Below are 23,395 nucleotides of genomic sequence, written 5' to 3'. Positions count from 1 at the left end.
TCTGTTTGGGTTCCACCAGTAAGTGACATACCTTTACACACACACACACACACACACACACACACACACACACACACACACACACACACACACACATATATAGCCTATATAATTTTTTTTCATGGTATAATTATGTAATCTGCTTATTGTGAGCCTAAATGAGTAAATTGGTATTCAATCATTATCAGGCTGACTTGATTTTTTATATATTGAAAGTAGTGTTCCATGTTGTCACTTCACATTTAATGGCCGCTTAGAATGAAATTGCTATGCAAATTCACAGTGCCTCCTTTGAGCTGCATTAGACAGTGTGTAATGTACATCTAAAAATGCAGGGTCAGATGCTGCTTCTGTGCCACCTATACTGCAAAGCTGTGTGTTTGTTCATAGTTCATCAGACAGCCTAAAGCCTCTTACGTTGTTGATTTATATTTTAAACAACAATTCGACATTTGCTCGCAATGTTTTTCTTCCAAAAAACCTCATCATTCTGCAGGACAATTGTCTATTACAGTATACAACACGCTTTAAGAAAAGTTTATTTCCATCACACTGTAAAGTGTTTTTAAATATTACATATAGATATACCAAAGATTTTACATGTTAATTACAGTTAGTAGTAGGCCTACCATGGGAAGTAGGGGTGCTGAGCGTGGAGCATGAAGAAATATGGTTGGGGATGAAAGTTCACACAAACAAAACCAAAAAACTGTGGTGTTTTGCCTATATTACGTGTGTTTGTTTTTATTTATGCTGTATTATAAAATACCCATATTATAATAAATAAATAAAATATATTTGAAAATTGCCCTTTAAAACGAAGGCTCAGTTTGTGGTTCACAATTATTTGATTAAAAACAACAAAAACAATAAAACAAAGACAAAGTCACTTATATTAAACACTTTTTTTATTTATGTTTTTGTTAACAAGTTATCTTGCGCCTTTAATTGCCTCCGCTATCGTCCTGTCAATCATCTGTCTCATTCTCACGGGTCGCGGATATGATTAGCCTACAGTTTCAGTAAAAATGTATTTCACCATCATCGGTAGCCACCATCAGCCGATTGGCATTACAGTATTTGCAATCACCATCCCGTGGCAAAACGGAGCGTCTAAAAGAAAAGTTCTGACTGCTGACTGGACATTGGTCAGTGAGCCTCTCCCGCTCGGCGCTGTCAAGCGCAGCTTCACCACACACAGCTAAATAAAACAGGCTGGTGGCAGACTAATAATTAATATTTCTGATGTAATGATTTCTGTGAAACGTGTAAAGTTGCACAGAAGAAAGCCCAATAGGACCTGCCCTGTACAGTTTAAGAATCTGTAGCCATAGTAGAGGACTATTATTTTGTTGAACAGACCTGACCTGGGGTGCGTTTCCCGAAAGCATCGTTAGCCAACTATGGTCGCAAGTTCCCTCGTTACCAATAGAGTTCAATGGACATTGCGATGAACTTGCGACCATAGTTGGCCAACGATGCTTTCGGGAAACGCACCCCTGAGCGACAACTGATGACGTCACATGCTCAGGTTTTGCTTGACCAATCGGCGGAAGGGGGCGTGTCAGGCCGCCCAGATGTGGAAAACGAATTATGAAGTAATTTATTAGTTTTTTTGCCTGTGAACCAAAAAACGAAAAATCAAGCCGAAATCTCGTTTTTTCGTTTTTTGGAAAAAACGAAAAAACGAATAAAGGGGCCGTTTTCTCATTTCTGATTATTAAATTTCAAATTGAACAAAGAACTGCAAAGCGTTACACGGACCATAGGCTAATTATACTTTTATCATTTTTAAATTACCATTTTGTATTTAGATTATCACAGTTATTTATTTATTTATAATTGGAATATTTCAGCTTTATATTTTTATATTTTGTATATTTTTATATTACCTTTTGAAATTATTATATTATGATTTATGTTTTTGTTTATGTATTTATTTCATTTCATATTGTTACTTTATTAGCTATAATCAAAATGTGCTTTTGTTTTTTAAATTATCATTTGAAGTCATTTAATTTATGAATTAGCATTTTTGAACATATATGTTTATATATAAAATGTATAACTAATTTATAAAATGTAAAACAGTTTATATAAAAAAATATAACTAGTTTGACTAATTATATTATCATATTTTGCTTTTGTATTTATTTATTTGTTTGTCTAAAAATATCATATTGCTTGTATTTATTTGTATTTTATCATATGAAATAATTTTACTTATTTACTTATCTATTTTATTCATTATATTATCATATTTTGCTTTTATTTATTTGTTTGTTATCATATTTCTGTTTTTATTAAATCTATTTTTCAATTCTTTAGAATTGGAATAGCAGCAGAGTTTTGTTAATCACTTCAAGTCAAGTCACCTTAATTTATTTGGCGCTTTTTACAATACACTTTGTTTCAAAGCAGCTTTACAGTGATAATAGGAAATTAATACAACAAAGATTATTTTGATTGTACAGCAGCTCTAGAAGAAAGTCTCTCCTTGACACACACACACACACACACACACACACACACACTCAGGAGTGGATGAGAGGTATCAGAGAGCACTGATGATGAGGGCTAATGTGTAGTGTGAGAATGTGATGATGACCACTAAATTGTCACACACTCCTCCTCCTCTCACCGCAGTGTGAGATGCCAACAGAGAGTGATTTACTCTTGTGTCTACACTTTGCTTGGCACCCTATCCATCCTTCTCACACTATCTGGGGACAGAAGTAAGTAAAGGAGAGAGAGTGCCATTGCTCTTACTTCCTTCACTACTTCTTGACCATATCCTTCTCTATTCCCCTCTCTCTCATATCATTCCCCATCCCTTCCTCCCTTCCCAATCAGATTTTCCTTGGCTTATTTTCTCTGTGGACTATAAACTTGACCATGATCCTGGACTGAAAGGACTTGGTCCATTTATAAAGCGGTTGTATGAGTGCAGAGAGGGAACAGACCATCACTTATTCTGCTCCGCTCAGCAGAATTACATAACTTCCCCAACTGGGCCTGTTAAAATGGAAAGAGATTCCTCATCTGTGAAGATTTATCGACTGTATTTACGATGTACAGTGTACATAAATGTTTTTATGCTAATGCACCTCGAGGACTCATTTGCACCCACAGAATATTACTAGACAATCATCCCATCCCATCTGATTGTCTTGAGGGTCTTGGTTTTGCACATTTTCCTCTTTGATAGATCAGTAAGATCATGATCAACATGGAGTCAATCAAAGTGATTGTTTTTCTCAAGTTTATTGTAGATCAACATCAGTGTTGATATCTCTCCTTCACTTTTGATGACAGTGTCACAGTCCTAATCGGCACTTAGCTGCACAGTGTGAGATGACATGCCAAGATTACAAACAGTCTTTTGTCTGGTCCTAATGTTACCCCTGCTCCTGAGATGTGTCTTTTGTGTTTTGCAATGTTTTTTGTGCACCATAGAAATGTCGCTCTGGGTTTCTTCTGGTGGATTCCATGAAGCATATCCTTGTTTCTGGGGAATCTTTGAATCTTTTTGATGGCTGTGGCTTTTCACTGGATTTGCATGCCAATTTTAAATATTAAATTAAAGGGCCTGTACCTTTCAAATAGGGGTGAGGGATATCACTATTTTTGATCGTGGACGATTAAAATGTCTCCACGATCTGCTTTTGAAGAAATATCATAGTATCGTGCTAGTGTATTCTATCAGTTGCAGTTATGGCGCCTCCGTCCCAACATACTGTACAATGCGACGTATATTCACATCACATAGTAAAGCAGAAGTCGAGTTACACTCACGGGATACTGCAATTCACAAAAGCTCATTATTTGCATTTGCTTTAAAGTTTTGCCAGTTAAACATTTCATTTGTGTGCTGATGCACTGTTCTAACATGCGCTTTTCTGAGCGCGTACACCACATGCACTTAAAATCCTGTCAAACAGTGCCTGGTTACTGGACTAAGTTATCTTTTGAGTCTTATTGGGTTAATACTGTCAAGTACACACAAGGTTTACATAAACACAGTTGGTTATGTCTAAAGTGAAAGCAAACATTTGAGAGAAAATCGAGTGCGTGTCATATGCGTGAATATTAGATGCGTGCCGGTCTTAAAGTGACAGTAGCCTAAGAGTGCACATGTTGCCGCATCTCCTTAAAAGGTTAGTTCAACCAAAAATAACAATTCTGTCCTTATTTACTTAATCTAATCTTGTTCCAAGCCTGTATTAATTTATTTATTGTGCTTAACACAAAATACATTTTGAAGAATGTGGCTAACCAAACAGTTGCTGGTTCCCATTGACTTCCATAGTAAGTAAGTAAATTTATATTATGGAAGTCACCAGCGACCACATTGGTTAGCCACATTCTTCAAAATATCTTTTATTTTCAACAGAAGAAAGAAACTTACTGGTTGATTGTCTTGATTGTTCACAGGTGTTTCTTGTAGTCTCTAGTCTCCGTGTCCGTGCCTCATGTTTCCATTGTATCTGTCAAGTTTTGTTTGAGTAACCGCTGTTGGTGAGTCTCATGTAACCAAGTTAAATTCATGCTCAAGTTTTTGTTGTGTCCTGTGGTGTCCGTGCCGGTGTCTGTGGTGTCCGTGCTGATGACCGTTCCTGTGTCCGTGATGGTGTCTGTGTCGGTGATGGTGTCCGTGCCGGTGATAGTGACCGTGCCAGTGTCCATGTCCATGCTGGTGATGATGACCGTGCCGGTGATGGTGTCCGTGCCAGTGATGGTGACCATGCCGGTGTCTATGGTGTCCGTACCAGTGACCGTCCGTGCCAGTGATGGTGACCGTGCCAGTGTCTGTCTCCATGCTGGTGATGATGACCGTGCCGGTGATCATGTCAGTTGCCGGTGATGGTCACCGTGCCGGTGTCCATGCCGGTGATGGTAACCGCACCGATAATGATGTCCGTGCCGGTGATGGTGACTATGCCGGTGTCTATGGTGTCCGTCCCCGTGCCGGTGTCTGTGATGGTGACTATGCCGATGATGATGTCCGTGCCGGTGTCTATGGTGTCCGTGCCGGTGACCGTCCGTGCCCGTGCCGGTGTCCCTGGCTGGTGACCTTGTCAAAAGTGACAGTAAATGCATTTATATTGTTACAAAAGATTTCTATTTCAACTTCTCCTTTTTATCAAAGGATCCAGAATTTTTATGACGGTTTTGGAAAAAAATATTAAGCAGCACTATTATTGCAACTATATGTATAACAATAAGAAATGTTTCTTGAGCACTAACTCAGCATATTAGAATGATTTCTGAAGGATCATGTGTGACACTGAAGAATGGAGCTTTGCCATCACAAAAATAATTTAAATTCTAAAATATTTTAAAATAGAAAACGGTTATTTTAGATTGTATTAATATTTCACAATATTACTGTTTTTACTGTATTTTTAAATTAAAACTTGATGAGCATAATATACATTACAAAATATAAAAATCTTACAGAAAATACATATCTGTTCCATCAATGCAAGACTCCAATTTGTCTTGCATGTTGTCCTGTTTTTCTGTTGCTGCTGTAACACTTTAATTTCCCCTTGGGGATTAAGTCTAATTAATTCAGTTTAAAATTGGACACAGACTGCACTATTCTAAATCCAAACTTCACAAGATCTACCCAGCTGGGTCTCCAATTTGTGACCCGAGGTCAGGGTGCAGAGGGAACTTTATCCCATTCCTTTTTTTTCTGCCTGAAACTCTGGAGTAACTGGCAAGATATTTTGGCATATGATCAAACTTTCTCTCCTGAAATGGAACTGGCCACCTTTGGCTATTCGGACACAGTTTCCACTTTGCCTTATTTTTTGCAGCTGGCATTAATGCTGGATATGGTTGTTTATGTTTGTTAACTTTTGCTGTTCTTATAAAACTAATTTAAAAAAAAAAAAAAAAATTAAAAAAAGCATACAGAAATAGGGAATGTAGAAATTAATGTCACGGACTGACATTTCTGTGATGCCAAGATAAACTTTGAGCCAATGAAATTTCCTGTTTTTTATAAAATGTCTGAAGTGCAAGACTTAAATCCAGCATAGTCATTCAGCAGTTGGCAATAGGATAGAAATTATATATTGTGAAGCTATTATGCAATTAGTCAAATGGTCTGAATGAGATTTTAGTCTGTTTTCTGCCAGTTTACAAAAACGCTTGAGGAAACAGACCACAATTATGCTTGTTTAGGAGCAAAGCAGCTTGGTCCTTCAGATGCTATTGAATAAAAACAGAGTGTGTCCTGTTTTTGTGAGACTCCTTGTTTTTATGGTGACAAAAGAGCTTCATTTTCTGCCTGTGCTTGAAATGTAAACAGGTTTTTCTGTTACAACTGTGCTGGAATGAGTCGGAAATTACATTCTCTTATCAGCCGGAGTTATTGTGCATCATTCTGGAGAAAGACATTGTGGATGTTTACAACGGATCCACTACAGAACTATGCCTGGTTGCTATTGTCACCTAAACTGAGGGTCTCTGTGGTACCCATTCTATCAATTTGTGTTCAGAAATGGCCTATTCAAAGGTGTGAATGCTTTTGTTCTGTCTTGCATCCATAAAGGCAATGGATAACGGATGCCTTTTACTACATACACAATCAATTATTATCATATAATTATATTGCGGTCTACACAGAGATGTTACAATACCAAGCGTTTTTTCTTCCCAGAATCAGCTAATTAACTTTTAATCCCATTGTTAAAGTAAAGATTAACACTGAATTGATCAGCAAATCCATAGAAAGGGTGATCAAGCAGTCAAATCAAAACTTTTATCTACCTTTCAAGGGTGTTTTTAGGTGTTGATTTTGTGTCTGTATTTAAAGTGCTTGAGCATTGTCATAGATTACATTTCCCATGATCCTCCCCGCCACCTGATCATGCGCACATGTCCCTCATCAGCACTCCAGGCACCATGCTACAATACCCCAGCACACACACTGTGTTTGAAATCACTCCCTATACCCCCATTCACTAATCCGTACATTACTGTCTGTATGTCTGCAAACAGCATAAGGTATGTTAGATAATAGTTTTAATTTTTTTTTTATTATTATTTATATATGATTGGGATGTGGTTATATCATTATGTTGTGTATTTATCCCCTCTGAATGCAGTGAGACTGCATGTGTGTATTATTAGGTAATTGTTTGAATAAAGGTTTGAGTTATTCCATGAACCTCAGAAAACATAAATCAGGATGAAACCAGGGGAGATGTTATTGATTAAGTAAACCAGCCTCAAGGTAATGAACTTCCTTTAAGCGAACATCCTTCATGTGATATTCATATAAAAGAATAATAAACTCAACTGCTAATTAATTACTCCTAAAGTGTATTGTACGTATCCTAATGTATTGTATTTTTTACCTCAGGGTTGCAAATCCATATTCATAGTGTATTTGCTTCAAAGATGTAGAGTAGCTGATATCCTGGTGTTTGTCAGTTGCTAAAAGGTGTAAACTGTTGTTTAGGTGTAATGAGTTTGAGGAAAGGGAAACATATTTGTATGCTCAATCAGTTGTGATTGAACAATAGCATAATGTATTACCCGGCTCCCTAATACTTGATTTTGATAGGTCAGTCGTGACATTCTGCATAATTTTTGTGTAATAACCAACAAACTGTTCTTTACTGTTTTAAATCTTTCATATCATTCCACCAACTCTTTCATCTCACATAATGAAATTATTTCGAACCAAATCAATATTTCATGTCCATTTATTTATTTGCTAAGTAGCTGTGTAATTATCTGCATAATAATATAGTTAGCTAGTCATTATCACTGAAGAAACCTCTTCAGGATGATCCTTTTATCAGCAGGTTTATTCTGTGACAATGACCAAACTTACTGTCCATTAAATCCTGTGTAGTATCAAGACATTTTCTGTACTAAGCATTATTTCCTTACATCCATTCTTACAATTAAACATGTTTTATTATTTGTATTGTTGTCAGGAAGGAATCGAAGGAATCCGGCAAGAATAATTCCATTCAATTGCTGTGATGTTAAGGGTGGTACTACAGTAGTCGTCATATTCCTCATTCATGATTTGTTTTTAAATACATGGGGAGACACTGAAAGCATACCTACCTCGGTGTGTCTCCTACTTACACACAGAATTGGTTAAATATCTCTGGCTGTGTTTGTATGTGAGTTCATATCGTTTTATTGGTGTTTTGCTACATATAATGTAAGTCATTCCCATTTAGAAACTCGCAGCTCACATAAGGACTGCAGTTTATACCATTTGTGGAAATGGGGTTGTGTGTGATACTGTGCACGCAGCATAAAGAGTGTGCGAGTTCATGTGATAAAAAGCAATTCTGAGTGTATCTAGTATTTTCTCTCATATATCAGTTTTCATTTGCTCTTTTCTGTGATATAAAAGCTACCGCAGATGCTTCCCCAGTTTCCAGACTTGATGTTCTGAAAGGATCTTTATTGTTGACTGTTGTCATTCAATAGAACATTCTTATATCTTCTATAGTATGCATGCATGTGTAGTTATTTTAAACTTAGGCTATTGGTTTCATACACACATACAAACATTCAACATCACTCGTCCCAGACAAGCATTGTTTACTACATGTGGAGGTTAATTATGCGTTTTATGGGCCATTTACAAGCTCAGGCGAGAGATGCCACAGTGTCCTTCTCACTTCATGAAGGACTTGTCAGGGAACATAAACCATCCATGCTCTACTAGTGAGTTTCTTTGTCTCTTGACCATGACACACACTTTTACACATAGCCTGGCGTACTTTAACAATCATCACTGTGATTCTCCTATGAATCAACTCACGGACACCCTGCCACCCTTCACCTTGACTTCCTCTCAGTCTCATGTCTGTCCTCTTGGCACAGACTAGAGAAAGTGATAATGCATACCACAGTTTGGAACAAGAACCTCACTGATTTGAGTGATACAGCTGCGAGTGACTCAAATCAAATTGAAAAATATTACACACATATTTCAAATATTCCTTGCATTAAGTCAACACAAGGAATTTAAGTAAAATTACAATGCTTCTTCAGAACGTTTATGTAACAATTTTATGCAACTGAACACTGTTGTTTTTTCTTTTTACAGCAGCTAATGCGAGAGCGCCAGCAGATGGCCAGCCGTCCGTTTGCCTCTGTTATAGTGGCACTCGATGCTCCAGAGGAAGAGGAGGAGCTTCTGCAGGGCCAGGTGGAGGTGGGTACCTTCCATTGTTGGCTTGTAGATATTTGGTTAGTCATTTACCTACATTTGTGAAACAGCAGATGGAATGGATTGTATTATGTATTATGTATGTAATACACACACATTTTTCTTTACATAACCCAATATGACTAATCACAATCCAAACAACATGCATCCGTTTTGGTTGAGCACTTCAAAATACTGCTTCATTTACCTATAAATCATTAGAAAGGTCTGAAGATTTATTATAAAATATTAAATTATTATGATAAAAATCTGTGATGGTAATTTCTTAATTGAGAAAAAAATCCTCCTGTACACTTCTCTACACTGGAGAAAAACGTATGGATTCGCATATGTTTGTTTATTTTAAATTTCTTTTAAGAAAAGTATTTTTTCCCCTTTTTTACCCAAAATAGGGTGTAGTGAGCATAAGCGAGTACACACATGTACAGTAATGTATTGTCTGTTTCATTTATTCTCGTAGCCAGAGGGCGCCCTCACGCAGAAAGTCCAGAAGTGAGACTTTATAGAATTCATAAAACTTATGACGTTTCAGGAAATCCCTTTTATGGCCAAAGGCATCCAGATATCACTGTAGCTGAATAAAACACAGATAGAGACATGTTGACTGAAACATGAAGACAATAAACATACAATTGCGACAATAAATGGTTTATCTGCAGATAAACCATTTATGTCTAGAAGAACACAACCACATGTGTTCTTCTAGACATCTCGGTTATTTCATAAGAATAAAATATATTTATAATGAAATACTAATCGACATAGCCGACATAGCCGATCGATCCGCTCTGACCTCAGTGCTGTGCTTCACCCTGAAACTCACTGAGCATATACTTATTTAATTAAAACTTTGCGATTTCGGTTTAATTTTGGTTAATTGTGCAGCCCTAAATTAACCTCACACACACACACACAAAAAGCACACAAGAAACTCTGTTCACACGAATAAGCTGCACTCTAACACACATGCAAATCTGTATCAAATGTGTGCTACTGTGAATTTATTCATCAAACAATTTTTTTCCTATGTATGTGTGTCTTGGAGAGGACAGGGTAGTAGAAGTGATAGAAGTGACTGTAGATAATGCAGAGAAGGTGGTTTGAGGATCAGGAAAGGACCCTGGGTCGGTCAGGCTACAACTTGGGTCTCTCGTACATCTCTCGTACATGTGCAGTACCTACCAGACCATGGGCCCTATCTTGCACCCAGCGCAATTGACTTTGTACACCGACGCATGTATCATTCCTATTTTGCACCCGCGCAAAGCGGACTTTTCCCTCCACAGACGCACGTCGGTTAACTAAGAAATACACTTGCGCTCGCGGGAGCGGTTCAGCGCAAAGAGGAGGTGTGTTCCGGCGCAAAGGTTCCCTCATGCTATTTTACAGGTTTAGAAAACAATTCCGCCACTGACCGAAAAAAAACAGTTTAAAGTCAGTGGCGCGTTGCCCATGTTATTCATATGCTATTTTAAGTCATGCTTGGCCTTAATCAATGTAGCGTGTGCACAACGCGCATACACTTTGATTCTCTCATCTACACACAGACGCAGCCGTTATCATTTTTGCAAATCATACATTATTACGATAGATAGATAGATCTCGGTCTCCTCGGCTGTGAACCGCTCCTCGCGCGCGCCTGGCAAATCCGCCGTTATAATAGGAATCCGAATAGGAACAAGCGTGCCTGCTCTTAAAGGGAATGTGAGATGTCGCTCTGATTGGTTTATTTCATGTTACGCCCAAACCACACCTATGAATAATGAAGCTACTTCAGACCAACCCCTTTTAGATTTGCATCGGGCGCAAGAGTCATTTATCCCGCCGGGAAAATAGCAACAGCGCCCAAGACCCGCCCACAAAGTTACTTGCGCTTTGCGCTTGACACTTGTGTTTCAGATCGTTAAAATAGGGCCCCATGTCTCAAATTACATTTTTCCTGTCACTGCATTGCCTCAAAATATTTTGAACCCTTCAGAACTTGCACAATGTGATGTTGCATTACTTGAGTTTATCTATTTTCCCACAATACTTTCTACAGTCTACTGTTTTTTGTTTGTTTGCTTTTTTAATAGAAGAGAGTGGAAATCGTGAATTTGCAGCAATTTCCTCATTCAGAGGTTGATTAAACAACATCTGGTGTAACAGTGTAGTCTTCATTTAGCATAATTGCATAATATATGGGTGAATATTCGCTCATTAAGCAGCAAGGCCAAAGAGCAGGGCCATCATCACATTTCATGCCTAAGTTGATGGGTAAGCACAGGCTGCGGATGGATGCTTTCACTAGCCCTGAGCATTTCTGTAGCAGTTAGAATGGAAATGTTTGTTGTCAAAGTAGCCTACTTTCCACAGAGATAAAGACAGCAGTTGATCATTTTACACTATCTTTCTTTTCACAATGTTTAATTTCTTTGGTATGTGTTATAAGAGATCACACCAATTCAAAGATGAATTACTTGATATCTACTTTACTCTCAGAGATATTCTTTTTACCTGATTTAACCAGGCTGTGATTGAAGTATATTTTATAGCATGCCAGCTGAATTGTTTCGATTTATTTTAATGATATGTGATGAGATTTCTTCCTCTAATCGGCCCTGTTTAAACTTCTCTCAGTTCTTTTCAAAGACGCAGACTTTTTCAAGAATCTTTTAAATTCCATCTGCAATCATTGACCTTGTATACAAGTCAAACAAATGTTTGGCGGTCTGTTATTTATTTGACAGCTTCTTTACATTGTGCAGTTTTGTTGGTTGTGTGTTTTGGAAAAGAGCTCTGGGAACATATGCATGGAAATCTGGATATGCTTTCAAAATACGCCTAAGCCTCTTAGACTTTTTTTTAATGGTTGCAAGATAATTTGAATCCTACCATAACACTGCTAATTGCTGGAAGAACATACTGAGTGCTAGAAGTGTGCTAGACCTGCTGTGCTCAAGATCTGGACTGAAGTGTGTGAGAAACTTTCATTGACTGAGGTGTCCTCACTGTTACCTCCAGAACTCTTCAGGTGCATACAACATCTGCTGCATTGAAAAACTGTTATTTAAATTATTTTATATTTAACTACAAAAAAAAAAAAAAAAATAAATAAATAAATATATATATATATATATATATATATATATATATATATATATATATATATATATATATATATATATATATATTACTTTATTTATATATATTTTTTTATTATTATTATTATTTGAGACCTTATTTAGTAGGGCTTCCCCTAATAATCGACTAAATGAGAGGAGGCATGGTCAACCGAGTTTTAATTGGTTGGTTGGTCAAAAAATAAAAATAATGTGGTAATTATGTCGGGCAGAAAATAAAAAGTGTGGGATAATTTCGAGAAACATGCAGGCTTATCATTTCAAACAAGATAGTAGTAGCCTTACGTTGGTCTCTTTATATGGCTGCCAGCTCTAATGTTAACCTAGATGAATGTGTGCTATTATTAGGCGCATATCCAAGTGTTTGTGTGGAGTGTGGAAGCTAAATTAGTACCTCGCTTACTGCATGACATATAACTTAAAGTGCCTTTCTCTCTATAGGCACATCCACTATACTGTAAGGATGACAAGTCAGTGTCATCAACTGCAAAGAAGTGACTCAGAAAACACTAAATCATTAAGATGTTCAGACAGTCTCACTGCTGTTTTTTCTGACACATTCATAATCATTACTTTTGCCATAATCATGCTACTAGTCAAACAATGGCTTAAATAAACAACTACTAGTCGAATAGAAAAATCTTTGGTCGGGACAGTCCTACTATTTAGCCTAATGGAATCCACAAATAAGCCCCTTATAGCTCAGCTCAGTAGTTGATAACTGCTTGATCGAGTCTTAAATCAAGAGTGTTAAATTATTGATAGATTTTATGGAAGTGTTCCACTATAAGATCTAACAACATGCTTAGTAATAACAAGCAGACAAATCATTGGCTGCCATTCCTTAGATATGCTATTGTGTCACATCTGATTGCAGCAGCCTATGACCTTGCTGCATTATAAAACAAAGAGGTGAGCTATTAGCATAAATCTTCCATCCATATAATGTCCATACAATGTAGTAAAGCTGATGAAGCCGCAACCCAGAGCACCTGCACTACGCCAAAACATATCTCTCTCTGTATGTGGACTGATCGATAACAGCTCAGTGTTTTTATAATGCTGGGAGAAATGAATCAATTTAATATGTAATGTTTTAATGTGCTGTATTTACCTCCAGTGGGTGGTGTGAAGATAACGACTATTTATGACACTTATGAGCTGTCTGACTGGGTAAAGACGATTAGTATTCACACACATGCACAAACTCGTGTACACATTCACAGGCTCTAATATGGTGGCCGAGATATAGGACATATAAATAGAAAAAACACCAGAAAATTAAGAAAACATCTTCATCAGTTTGACAACACGTGTGCTGCAAATACTCACAATGCAAATAAATACAGAAACTCACTGCAAATACAACGCAACCAAATACAGGTACTCGCTGCAAATACTCACAATGCAACCAAATACAGGTACTCGCTGCAAATACTCACAATGCAACCAAATACAGAAACTCGCTGCAAATACTCATAACGCAACCAAATACAGAAACACGCTGCAAATTGCCTACTCATAATGCAACCAAATATAGAAACAAACTGCAAATACTCACAACGCAACCAAATACAGAAGCATGCTGCAAATTTTCATAATGCAACCAAATATAGAAACAAGCTGCAAATACTCACAACGCAACCAAATACAGAAACATGCTGCAAATACTTAAAATGCAACTAAATACAGAAACGCGATGCAAATACTCACAACGCAACCAAATACAGAAACACGCTGCCAATACTCACAATGCAGCCAAATATAGAAAAGCACTGCACATACTTACAATGCAACCAAATACAGAAATGCACTGCAAATACTCACAATGTAACCAAATACAGAAACACACTGCAAAATGCTCCTAACGCAACCAAATACAGATGTGCGCTGCAAATACTCACAACGCAACCACATACACCAAATACAGAAGCACACTTCAAATAGCAAATAGCAAAATGTTTCAGGGGGACCTGAAGTGACGAACCTGGCTGGGATCTCTTATTGTTTAATGTATACTCGTCAGTGGTGTTGTCGATGACCTGAAAGGTGAGTTTTTTTTGTTTATTTTAACATCCTGATCGAATGTCGGTTGTAAGTATTTGCAGCACATTTCTGTATTTGGTTGTGTTGTGAGTGTTTGCAGCACGTGTTATCAAACTGATGAAGATGTTTTCTTAATTTGCTGGTGTTTTTTTCAATTTGCTAGTTTTCTTCAGTTGCAGCGCGTTGAGCTCTTTCAGCCACCGTACCTTAAAACATTCAAGGTGTGAACAGTTTTTATTTTTATTTAATGTACACTACCATTTTTTTTTACGATTTTAAAATGTTTCTTAAGATTACCAAGGCTCAGTTTGTTATGGTCAGTTTTTTATTTACATTTCAAAAATAAATTGTTTTGAATAAAACTAATGGTTTATTACGTTTAGCTGTTGTAAGATTTTGGTGTAAACTTATTTTGTAGTTTTCATATGGGAAGACAGCTATTGAATATTCTCTTATCTAGTAGCTTTATTGTTGTGTATATAGAAAGAACATTCTTCTGAAGCTGCTTCAATATGAGGTAGCGCATCTCTCTCTCTTCTCGGCTAGGCATCAGTTACACCCTGCACTGTGGCCAAATATGCTTGATGTTAGGAAGCTGAGAGTGGTGGGAGCGATCAGGGAGTCCACAGAGTAGGGACCCAAACATCTGTTCTGTGAGCTGCCTGTCTCTGGACTGTTCTTATCAAAACAATCTCAGCTGTTCAAATCCACAGTGGCATCAGTGCCAACTCTCACGAGCAAAACACGATCCTCTCTGTTTCTGTCTGTCATGTCTTGCTCATCATGAGACAGAAGTGGGTGATGTTAAAGAGTGCTTACGCTCTCTACACAGATTCTCTCTTCCTCCCTGCAGATAGACCTTTAGTCTTTGGTTAATTCAGAACAATGAGAACTCTTAAATTGCTGACCACAAAACGCATGCATGTCCCATATGTGTCACAATCTTTTGAGATGATGTACATATGTTTTATTTATTTATTTATTGTTTTAGTTTAGTTTTTTGTTTATTGTTTTATTTTATTTTGGTTTGGTTTATTGTTTATTTTGGTTTAGTTGGATTTGTTGTGTTGTTTGTTGTTTATTCTTTCAGTTTGGGTTGTTGCTTTCGTATTGGTTTGGTTTGATGTTATTGTTCTTTTGTTTGGCTTGTTGTTGTTTTGTTTTTGCATTTACCTGGAAGAGCTAACATTGTTTGTTTGAGCAGTTGGACAAGTCTGCCTAAAAAAATGCAGTGTTTTTGAATGGGGATTTCCACATTGTCTGACAGTGGCAGACATGTAGTCTTTTGGAAACCTGGGTCATTATTTTTGCATTTCTTCTTGGCATCGATAGCAAATGGCACAATTTCACTTTGAAGCAGCTGAATGGTGAAATCTATGATTTCAGTAGAAAGGGGGAGGTTCATTTGTTTGGTCTGTCATCTTTCACAGGTTTTGGACACTTTAATCAAAGCTAGTCCTATGCAGTGCATCGAGCAAGCTCAACATAATACTTGGCTCTATGGTTCTAATCATGGTCTTCGAAGAACCAAAATCAGGGTTTTGTTTCTTCTCTTTGGTTCTAATCAGTGTTGTGTCAGGGTGCTGATTTCTGTCACCTCTTATCTCTGTCCAAAACACCACCTAGATCGATGATCTGTGAATGTTTTTTCTGCTCATAAATCCTACCTCTGCCCCAGAGCTCAACCGCGCTTAGAGCAAAGTTGAGCTTCAGTTCATCGCACATTTACAAGTAGCGATTTTACTGTTCTGGAGTCAGTGGGAATTGGGCATTGCGATATTTAACAGTGTATTTATTTTTTCCGGACCACAGTGAAACACACACTTCTGATTTATTTGATCAAATCTGGCATCAGTCAACTGAACTGAATTGAAAGCTGAACTCAATGTGCTTTTTGACCTATAGTTAATCCTTGACTACATCACTTAACCCTTATTTCTAGGTTAACAAATGTCAATTTCTTAATAGACTTAATCAAAACTCACAAACCCTACTTAACTGGTCCTTAATCTGAACCTTGACCTTAGTCGTTTGTCGTCCATTGAGGTCAAAGTGCCCTTGGAGGGCATTTCACGTCCATTTGGATTCTTCCCAGTCAAGCCCAATATTGATGGTGAAAGGCGATGCTTAGAAAAGTGCATACACAGATCACAGTCTATTATCCATATTAGCAGCTTTTTGACTTCATTCCTTTCCCTGTTTCCACTCAGCACTTTTGCAGCTCTGAGAGATATTTGACTTTGCCCTGTCTCATGTTCAGCTGATCCTGCATGTTACTGTAAAACAGACATTTATCTGCTGCACAAGCCAGATCCGAACCAGATGTTCTCTTGACTGACAGGTGAAACTAAATAGTGTCTCATTCTGTTGTCCCTCTGGCACAGCAGGTTAACAAGTCAACATATGCTTGTACAAGGTGACAGAAGATCGTATTTCAAATAAATGAAAAGGAAAAGAAGAGGTTGACAGAATATTTGCGAACATTATGAAACATATAGACATATTCTGTTGCTTTTTATGGAAGGATGATGGGGAAACTGTTCTTGTCATTTATGTCCTTTTGCAAAGCTAAGTTTCCAGTAATATTGTTTTCCTATCAATGGTAAGAGCTAATTGACTTTTGGCCAATCATACTCATCTTTATTTAATAATATAATTTTAACTGAATGAATTACATGATATGCCAATTACAATAGTTAATCAATTACAGTAGTTAATCACACATCAGTATTTGCTGAGAAAAGTCCCTTGACATTTATGTTCACCTTGTCTTGCATTTCGAGGATACTTTGTCATGTTTATTTATTTTTTTTAAATATGTATTTGTTGTTATTATTATTAGTTATTTTAATTAATTACTAGCAAATTATTGATAAATATATTTAATTTAATCATTGTTTAATTTTTATTATTTAGTCACACTAAATTAACACATCTGAATTTGTTGCCCAGATATTAATTGAATTGGATGTGCCTTGTGTTTTTGATGCAGGAAAGAATTCATTAGTGTTTGATCTTGGTTACTGACAAGCTTTCTCCATCAGTACTGTACATTGCAGTCAAAGTTTCATTGTCTGTTTAGCCAATATTAGTTAAAGAGAGTCTGGGAAAGAGCCATTAGCCGATAGGGCTGGTTCAATAGTCTTGTAGTCCAGGGGTCATAAACCTTTTATCAATCAATCGATCCATTAGCAGTCTTAATATCACTCTATGTTTTGACTGTACCTGAGCTCTATCTGCTCAGAAAAGATAAGAGTGTATATCATAGTCCTCTCATGAAGGCCTGATTGGTCAGTGTGTGTAATTACTATGTGGACACACACTGTTAATGGATTTAATGTACAGTACATTATATTTATTCAGCGCAGATAAGAGACATGCACATTGTTAACTTTTGTGGTAAAAGATGAATAAGTAAGTAATGTTCAGGTGAAACTCTATTTAAAATGTTTTCGGGTCATTAAGTTTTGTGATTTCCATGTTTATTGATAAGTAATGTGTATATTTATAAGCACAACTGGAACATTGTGTTGTAAATATTTAGTATTCAAACAACTTCAGTTGATAGACTTGTTGATAGCTTGCCCACCAAATCTATTACGCTGTCTGTCTGAAAAAAAAATAATAATAAAATTAAATATATATATGTATGTATGTATGTATGTATGTATGTATGTGTGTGTATATATATATATATATTATATATATATATATATATATACTGTAGTTGTGCTCAGAATTAATCATACCCCTGGTAAATATGATCAAAAATGGCTGTAAAAAATGAATCTGCATCGTTTATCCTTTTGATCTTTCATTCAAAAAATTGGCAAAATCCTAACCTTTCATTTAAGTAAAAAAAAATTAAAGTGGGGGGGAAATCACATTATGAAATAAATGTTTTTCTCCAAAACACGTTGGCCACAATTATTGATACCCTTTTATTAAATACCTTTTTGCAATCTCCTTTTGCCAAGATAACTGCTCTGAGTCTTCTTCTATAATGCCTGATGAGTTTGGAGAACATCTGACAAGAGGTCAGAGACCATTCCTCCATACAGAATCTCTAGATCCTTCAGATTCCCAGATCCATGTTGGTGCTTCTTCTCTTCAGTTCACTCCACTCATCAGGTCAGGGAACTGGGACGGTCATGGCAGAAGCTTCTTTTTGTGCTCCCTAACACATTTTTGTGTTGATTTTGATGTTTGTTTTGGATCGTTGTCCTGAGGAAGATCCAGCCACGGCACATTATAAGATTTCTAGCAGAAGGCGTCCGGTTTTGATTTTTTATCTGTTGATATTTGATAGAATCCACAATGCCATGTATCTGAATAAGAAGTCCAGGACCTCCAGCAGAAAAATATGCCCACAACATTAAAGATCTAATGGTATATTAAATTGTACACATGGGGTACTTTTTATCCTTGTGTGCACCAAACCCATCTAGCGTGTTTGCTGCCAAAAAGCTCTTTTTTTTTTTAGTTTCATCTGACCACAGAACCCTGTGTTGTTTGAAGATCCAGTCGTGTCTGACCACTGAATATGCTGGAGTTTGTTTTTGGATGAGCGAGGAGCATTTTTCTTGAAACCCTCCCAAACAACATGTGGGGATGTAGGGGTTGTTTGATTTTTTTTTTTTAATAGGCTTTCTGACCCCAAGACTCAACTAATCTCTGCAATTCTCCATCTGTGGTTATTGAAGAGTCTTTGGCCACTCAAACTTTCCTCCTCACCATCCATTAAGACAATATGGACACACGTCCTCTTCCTGGCAGATTCGTAACATCTTTAGTTGATTATAACTTCTTAATTATTGCCCTGATGGTCAAAATGGGGATTTTCAATTCTTTAGCTATTTTTTTACAGCCACTTTCTATTTTGTGATGCTCAACAATCTTTTGCTGCACATCAGAACTATATTCTTTGGTTTCATTGTGATGGATGATTAAGGGAATTTGGCCTTTGTGTTTCCTCATATATAAACTCCTGTGAAACAAGAAGTCATAGCTGGACAATTTCATGTTTCTAGTCACCCTGGTGTGCTAAAAAAAGGTAAATATTAATGGAAATATACTTCAGAGATATTTTATTCATAAAAAAATTATAGAGGTATCAATAATTGTGGCCAACGTGTTTTGGAGAAAAACATTTATTTCATAATGTGATGTATGTATGCATGTATGTATGTATTTTGCTCAATCATGTAAATAGTAAGTAATAAAAATACCTAATATAAAACCAGCTTGTTCCTGATCTCTAAATGGGTCTTGAACCTGCATGATCTCAGAAAAGTGGGAAATCCACTAAACCTTCAGACCAGTATGCTAAATTTGAGAGTGATTTAAATTGCTAACCCTTAAAAAAAGTCTGTCTATGCATTCATATAATAATTACTTTATTAATTACATAATTACTTTATTACAAGGTGTCTTTGTTACCATGTAATTACACATTTAAGTACTGAGTAACAATTATTAACATAATATACTTCTTATAGGGTTAGGGTTAGTAATTATGCATAATTTACTGTTATTACTATATAGTATGTAACATATGTAACAAGCACACTGTAAAATAAAGTGTTAACCTGAATAACAGCAATTTACTTATTGTAAAGATTTAACTAATATACTTATTGTAAAGTGATACCTTGTTCTTTATAATTCTTTTGCACTTTAATCTTTTTGGGGAAAAAAATTGTTTTGTGTATTGCTTTATTGTATTTTAATGTTCAGTTTTTTATATAAGAAAAAAGTTATTAAACCTGTTATAAGATGACTACACTTTTTTGCAACTTATTTCAATATCACGATAATACTGTATACCGTGATAAAAGCTTTAGCAATTATCGCAACATGAAAATTTACCGTCACATGCCTACTCCATAATGCATTCACGCGCATTTTCATCGGTCTGACTTGAATCGACACCTTCATTTTTCAGTGATGTACTGCTGTTGGAAGAGGCTGTGATTCCAGTCTGCCCTAGAGATTAGTAATGCTTAAGAGTTAAACCCTCCTTTGTCAAGGAGATTCAGAGTCTTAGGTCAAAAACCCTGAAGGGGCCTGTCAGGAAAAATGCTTTCATCCAAAATGCTACTGCTCATCAAGAGTGTCTTTGCAAATCCTGATTGCTTCTCTTTTAGCTTTTAAAGATCAAAAGGTTAAAAAAAAAAATGGGACAATGTTTTATTTTTAAGAATATTCTTAAAATTCTTAAAGGCGGTATATAATATTCTTCATTTACTTCTATGGATTTGGCAGATGTTTTCATCCAAAGGGACTTGCTTTGCATTCAGAACTGAACCCATGACTTTGGCATTTCTAGCACTATTCTCTATTCCTTAGCTTTTTTTTCATTTATTTCTTGGGGTAGTTGTTGTCTTGATATTTGCAATGTGTGTCTTTATGTTGTTTCAGTTTAAAATGACTAAAGCTGAAAAATACACACACAAATATATATATGGTGTATAAATTAAATATTGCCCATTTATCAGTTATTTTTCTGTATCTTCCTGAATTGTATTATTTATTTTTTATTTGTTCATCCCTATATTTATCTGTTTAATGTAATTTAAGCTAACACAGAAGTGTGAAATAGAAAAAGATCAAATGCATATAAGGGAGATTAAAAGAGAAAGAGTGAAAGAAAATAAAGAGTAAAGATATATCTTCCAGAGACAGAGGCACTTTACACATAACTGCGATAAAGGCTCCTTGACAGTCTTTAATCTGTGCTCAAATATGTTGTTTTGCAAAGCTTTATTTTTGCCTAGACTGTAAGTAATTATGTTGTTCATCAACAACAGATGTCTCCGTCACAGATGACACGGCCCTGGGTTGAATTTGTATCATCTTCCATAACTGGCACAGGGCATTCATATGTTGAAGCAGGTTTAGACTGCAGTTGGTTTCGCACCCATAACTTTCTGCATCGGTGAATTTAATTTCTTTCAGTACTTCCTTAAACTGCCTCTGCCTCTCCATTAAGAGTTTCTCTTATTTCCTAATGACAGCTGTGTTTCTTCTCTCCCTTCGTGTTTTTAATCAATAGCTTCATTCTCACAGCGAACTGAAAAAATCAATATTGGATTTGGAGCAAACAGTTTCTGAAATGTTTGGCCGTGTAATGTTTCATGCTTGTTTTTCTTCCGTACTTGTGAGCCGCCCATGTCTGAGACTCTAAAATTGCATTCATCTTCACTGTTAATAGCGGGAGAGGGCGTGAAGGACACACTCCACCTTTTGTTTTGGAAGGGAGAAGTCTTGGCTTTTGCCGAGCATTAAGAAGATGATTAATTTGTTGTTCATGTGTACCGACCTCTCTACCCCAGAGCATTTAATAGGATCGCACTTACTCTCCTTCTGTCTCTCTCTTTCCCTCTCTGCAATTAAAATGGAAATTTGGCAATGGGCCTCAGTGACAGGACGGTCCTTTTTTATATCCAGGAACTGGCTAATGAATCTGTCTGTGGAGTGGAGCTCCACATAACCAACACAATGAGCTCCCCTAAGACCTTGTGCTGTGCACTACTGGATGCCTGGAGCATGCTGGGAGGAATGTTGGAGGCCAAATGTGACTGAAGTGGAAAGGCAAACTCCCTACAGTTGTATATGTTTTTCAAGCAGTAATTCAAGTGCGGTAACACTCTTTTTTGTGTTCTCTCGCTGGGAACGTTCACACAGCTTCAGAATACTGCTGTCAGTTCTGGTTTAGAGTGCTGTATGCACAACATGACAGCTTCGTTCTATAAAAGCAATGGTCGACAATTGTCCTCCTAGTTTTTTGTGATATCTTTTTTATTTTCTTTTTTTTGCGCCAGTGCTTTATGCTGAGCTGTTAGACACGGTATATACAGTAAATTATTCAGGGCTTCCTTAAAGAGATGGGTTGCCCAAAATATTATTTCTGTCATCTTTTTTCACCCTCATGTCATTACAAACCTTGACTCTCTTTCCTCTGTGGAACACAAAAGATTGAAAAATATCAGGGTTTTTTTCTCTTCCCTATTCAATGGAAGTCAAAGCCAATGAACCTCTTTGGCTTTCATTTTATTGACTAAAATATCCAAGTTTAAACACCCTTCAAGATCAGGTGAATCATCCCTTTAAGACCAAATTAATTAATTAACTGATTAATTCAGGCAACTCAATGACTAATTAATTGTTTTTATTTCAATGAAATTAATGTACTATATTTTAGTTCAATAATGTTTAAATAGTATTGCATATTCTCCTTTTCTATAACTAAAGTGAATCTTTTTTAATTGAAAATTTCAGGATAAAACTACATTTCAGGACAGTCAGTTTATCTTTCATTGAATATTTTTGGCAAATCTTTCTCTGTATATCAGAGCCAAAACTTGATTGCAGTTATTTTTAATGTTTGGCCTGGAAACAAATCTGATTCAAAGTTTACTAACTCTACACTTCCTATGAAACTAAATTAACACAGTTTCTAGTAACTCTTCACTGGAGAAACAAGAAATTGAGGCTGATTTTGAGTTCAGCAAAACAAACAACAGCTCTGTTTATTGCAAGGTACATGCAATTTCATATATATATACTGTATATATATATATATATATATATATATATATATATATACTGTATATATATAATATATATATATATATATATATATATATATATATATATATATATATATATATATATATATATTAGGGCTGAACGATATTCTGTTTTAACATCGACATCGCGATGTGCGAATGAGCGCCATCGCCGGACATCGCCGGAACATGCGATGTGAAGGGTAACGTTAGTACCATAGTGTAAGAGAACGGTAGCACCAGGGTAGCACACAGTAAACACGAGTTTGTTGTATCTCACCGCTCACAGCCAACATTCACAGGCAATCCTATAGCTAAAAATGCGCGACGAAGAGGATCCGCCGCAAAAAAAGTCAAAATCAGCTATTTAGGACTACTACTAGCCTATTTCGTCTACAAAAAGGAGGATGTTGACCAAAAAGAGGTAGGCTACTTTG

General features: G+C 36.4%; 1 protein-coding gene across 1 annotated transcript in view; it reads left to right on the top strand.

The window, feature by feature from the left end:
• atrnl1a (attractin-like 1a) overlaps positions 1–23,395 on the top strand; it is a 260,286-nt gene that overhangs the window by 187,875 nt on the left and 49,016 nt on the right. Inside the window, exon 28 of the mRNA XM_079856417.1 lies at positions 9,098–9,205. Coding sequence (XP_079712543.1) covers positions 9,098–9,205 — 108 coding nt within the window. The remainder of the gene's footprint in view (positions 1–9,097; positions 9,206–23,395) is intronic.

Source organism: Squalius cephalus (genome assembly GCF_949319135.1).
Source record: "Squalius cephalus genome assembly, chromosome: 21".
Lineage (NCBI taxonomy): Eukaryota > Metazoa > Chordata > Actinopteri > Cypriniformes > Leuciscidae > Squalius > Squalius cephalus.
This window is presented reverse-complemented; position numbering and strand designations above follow the sequence as displayed.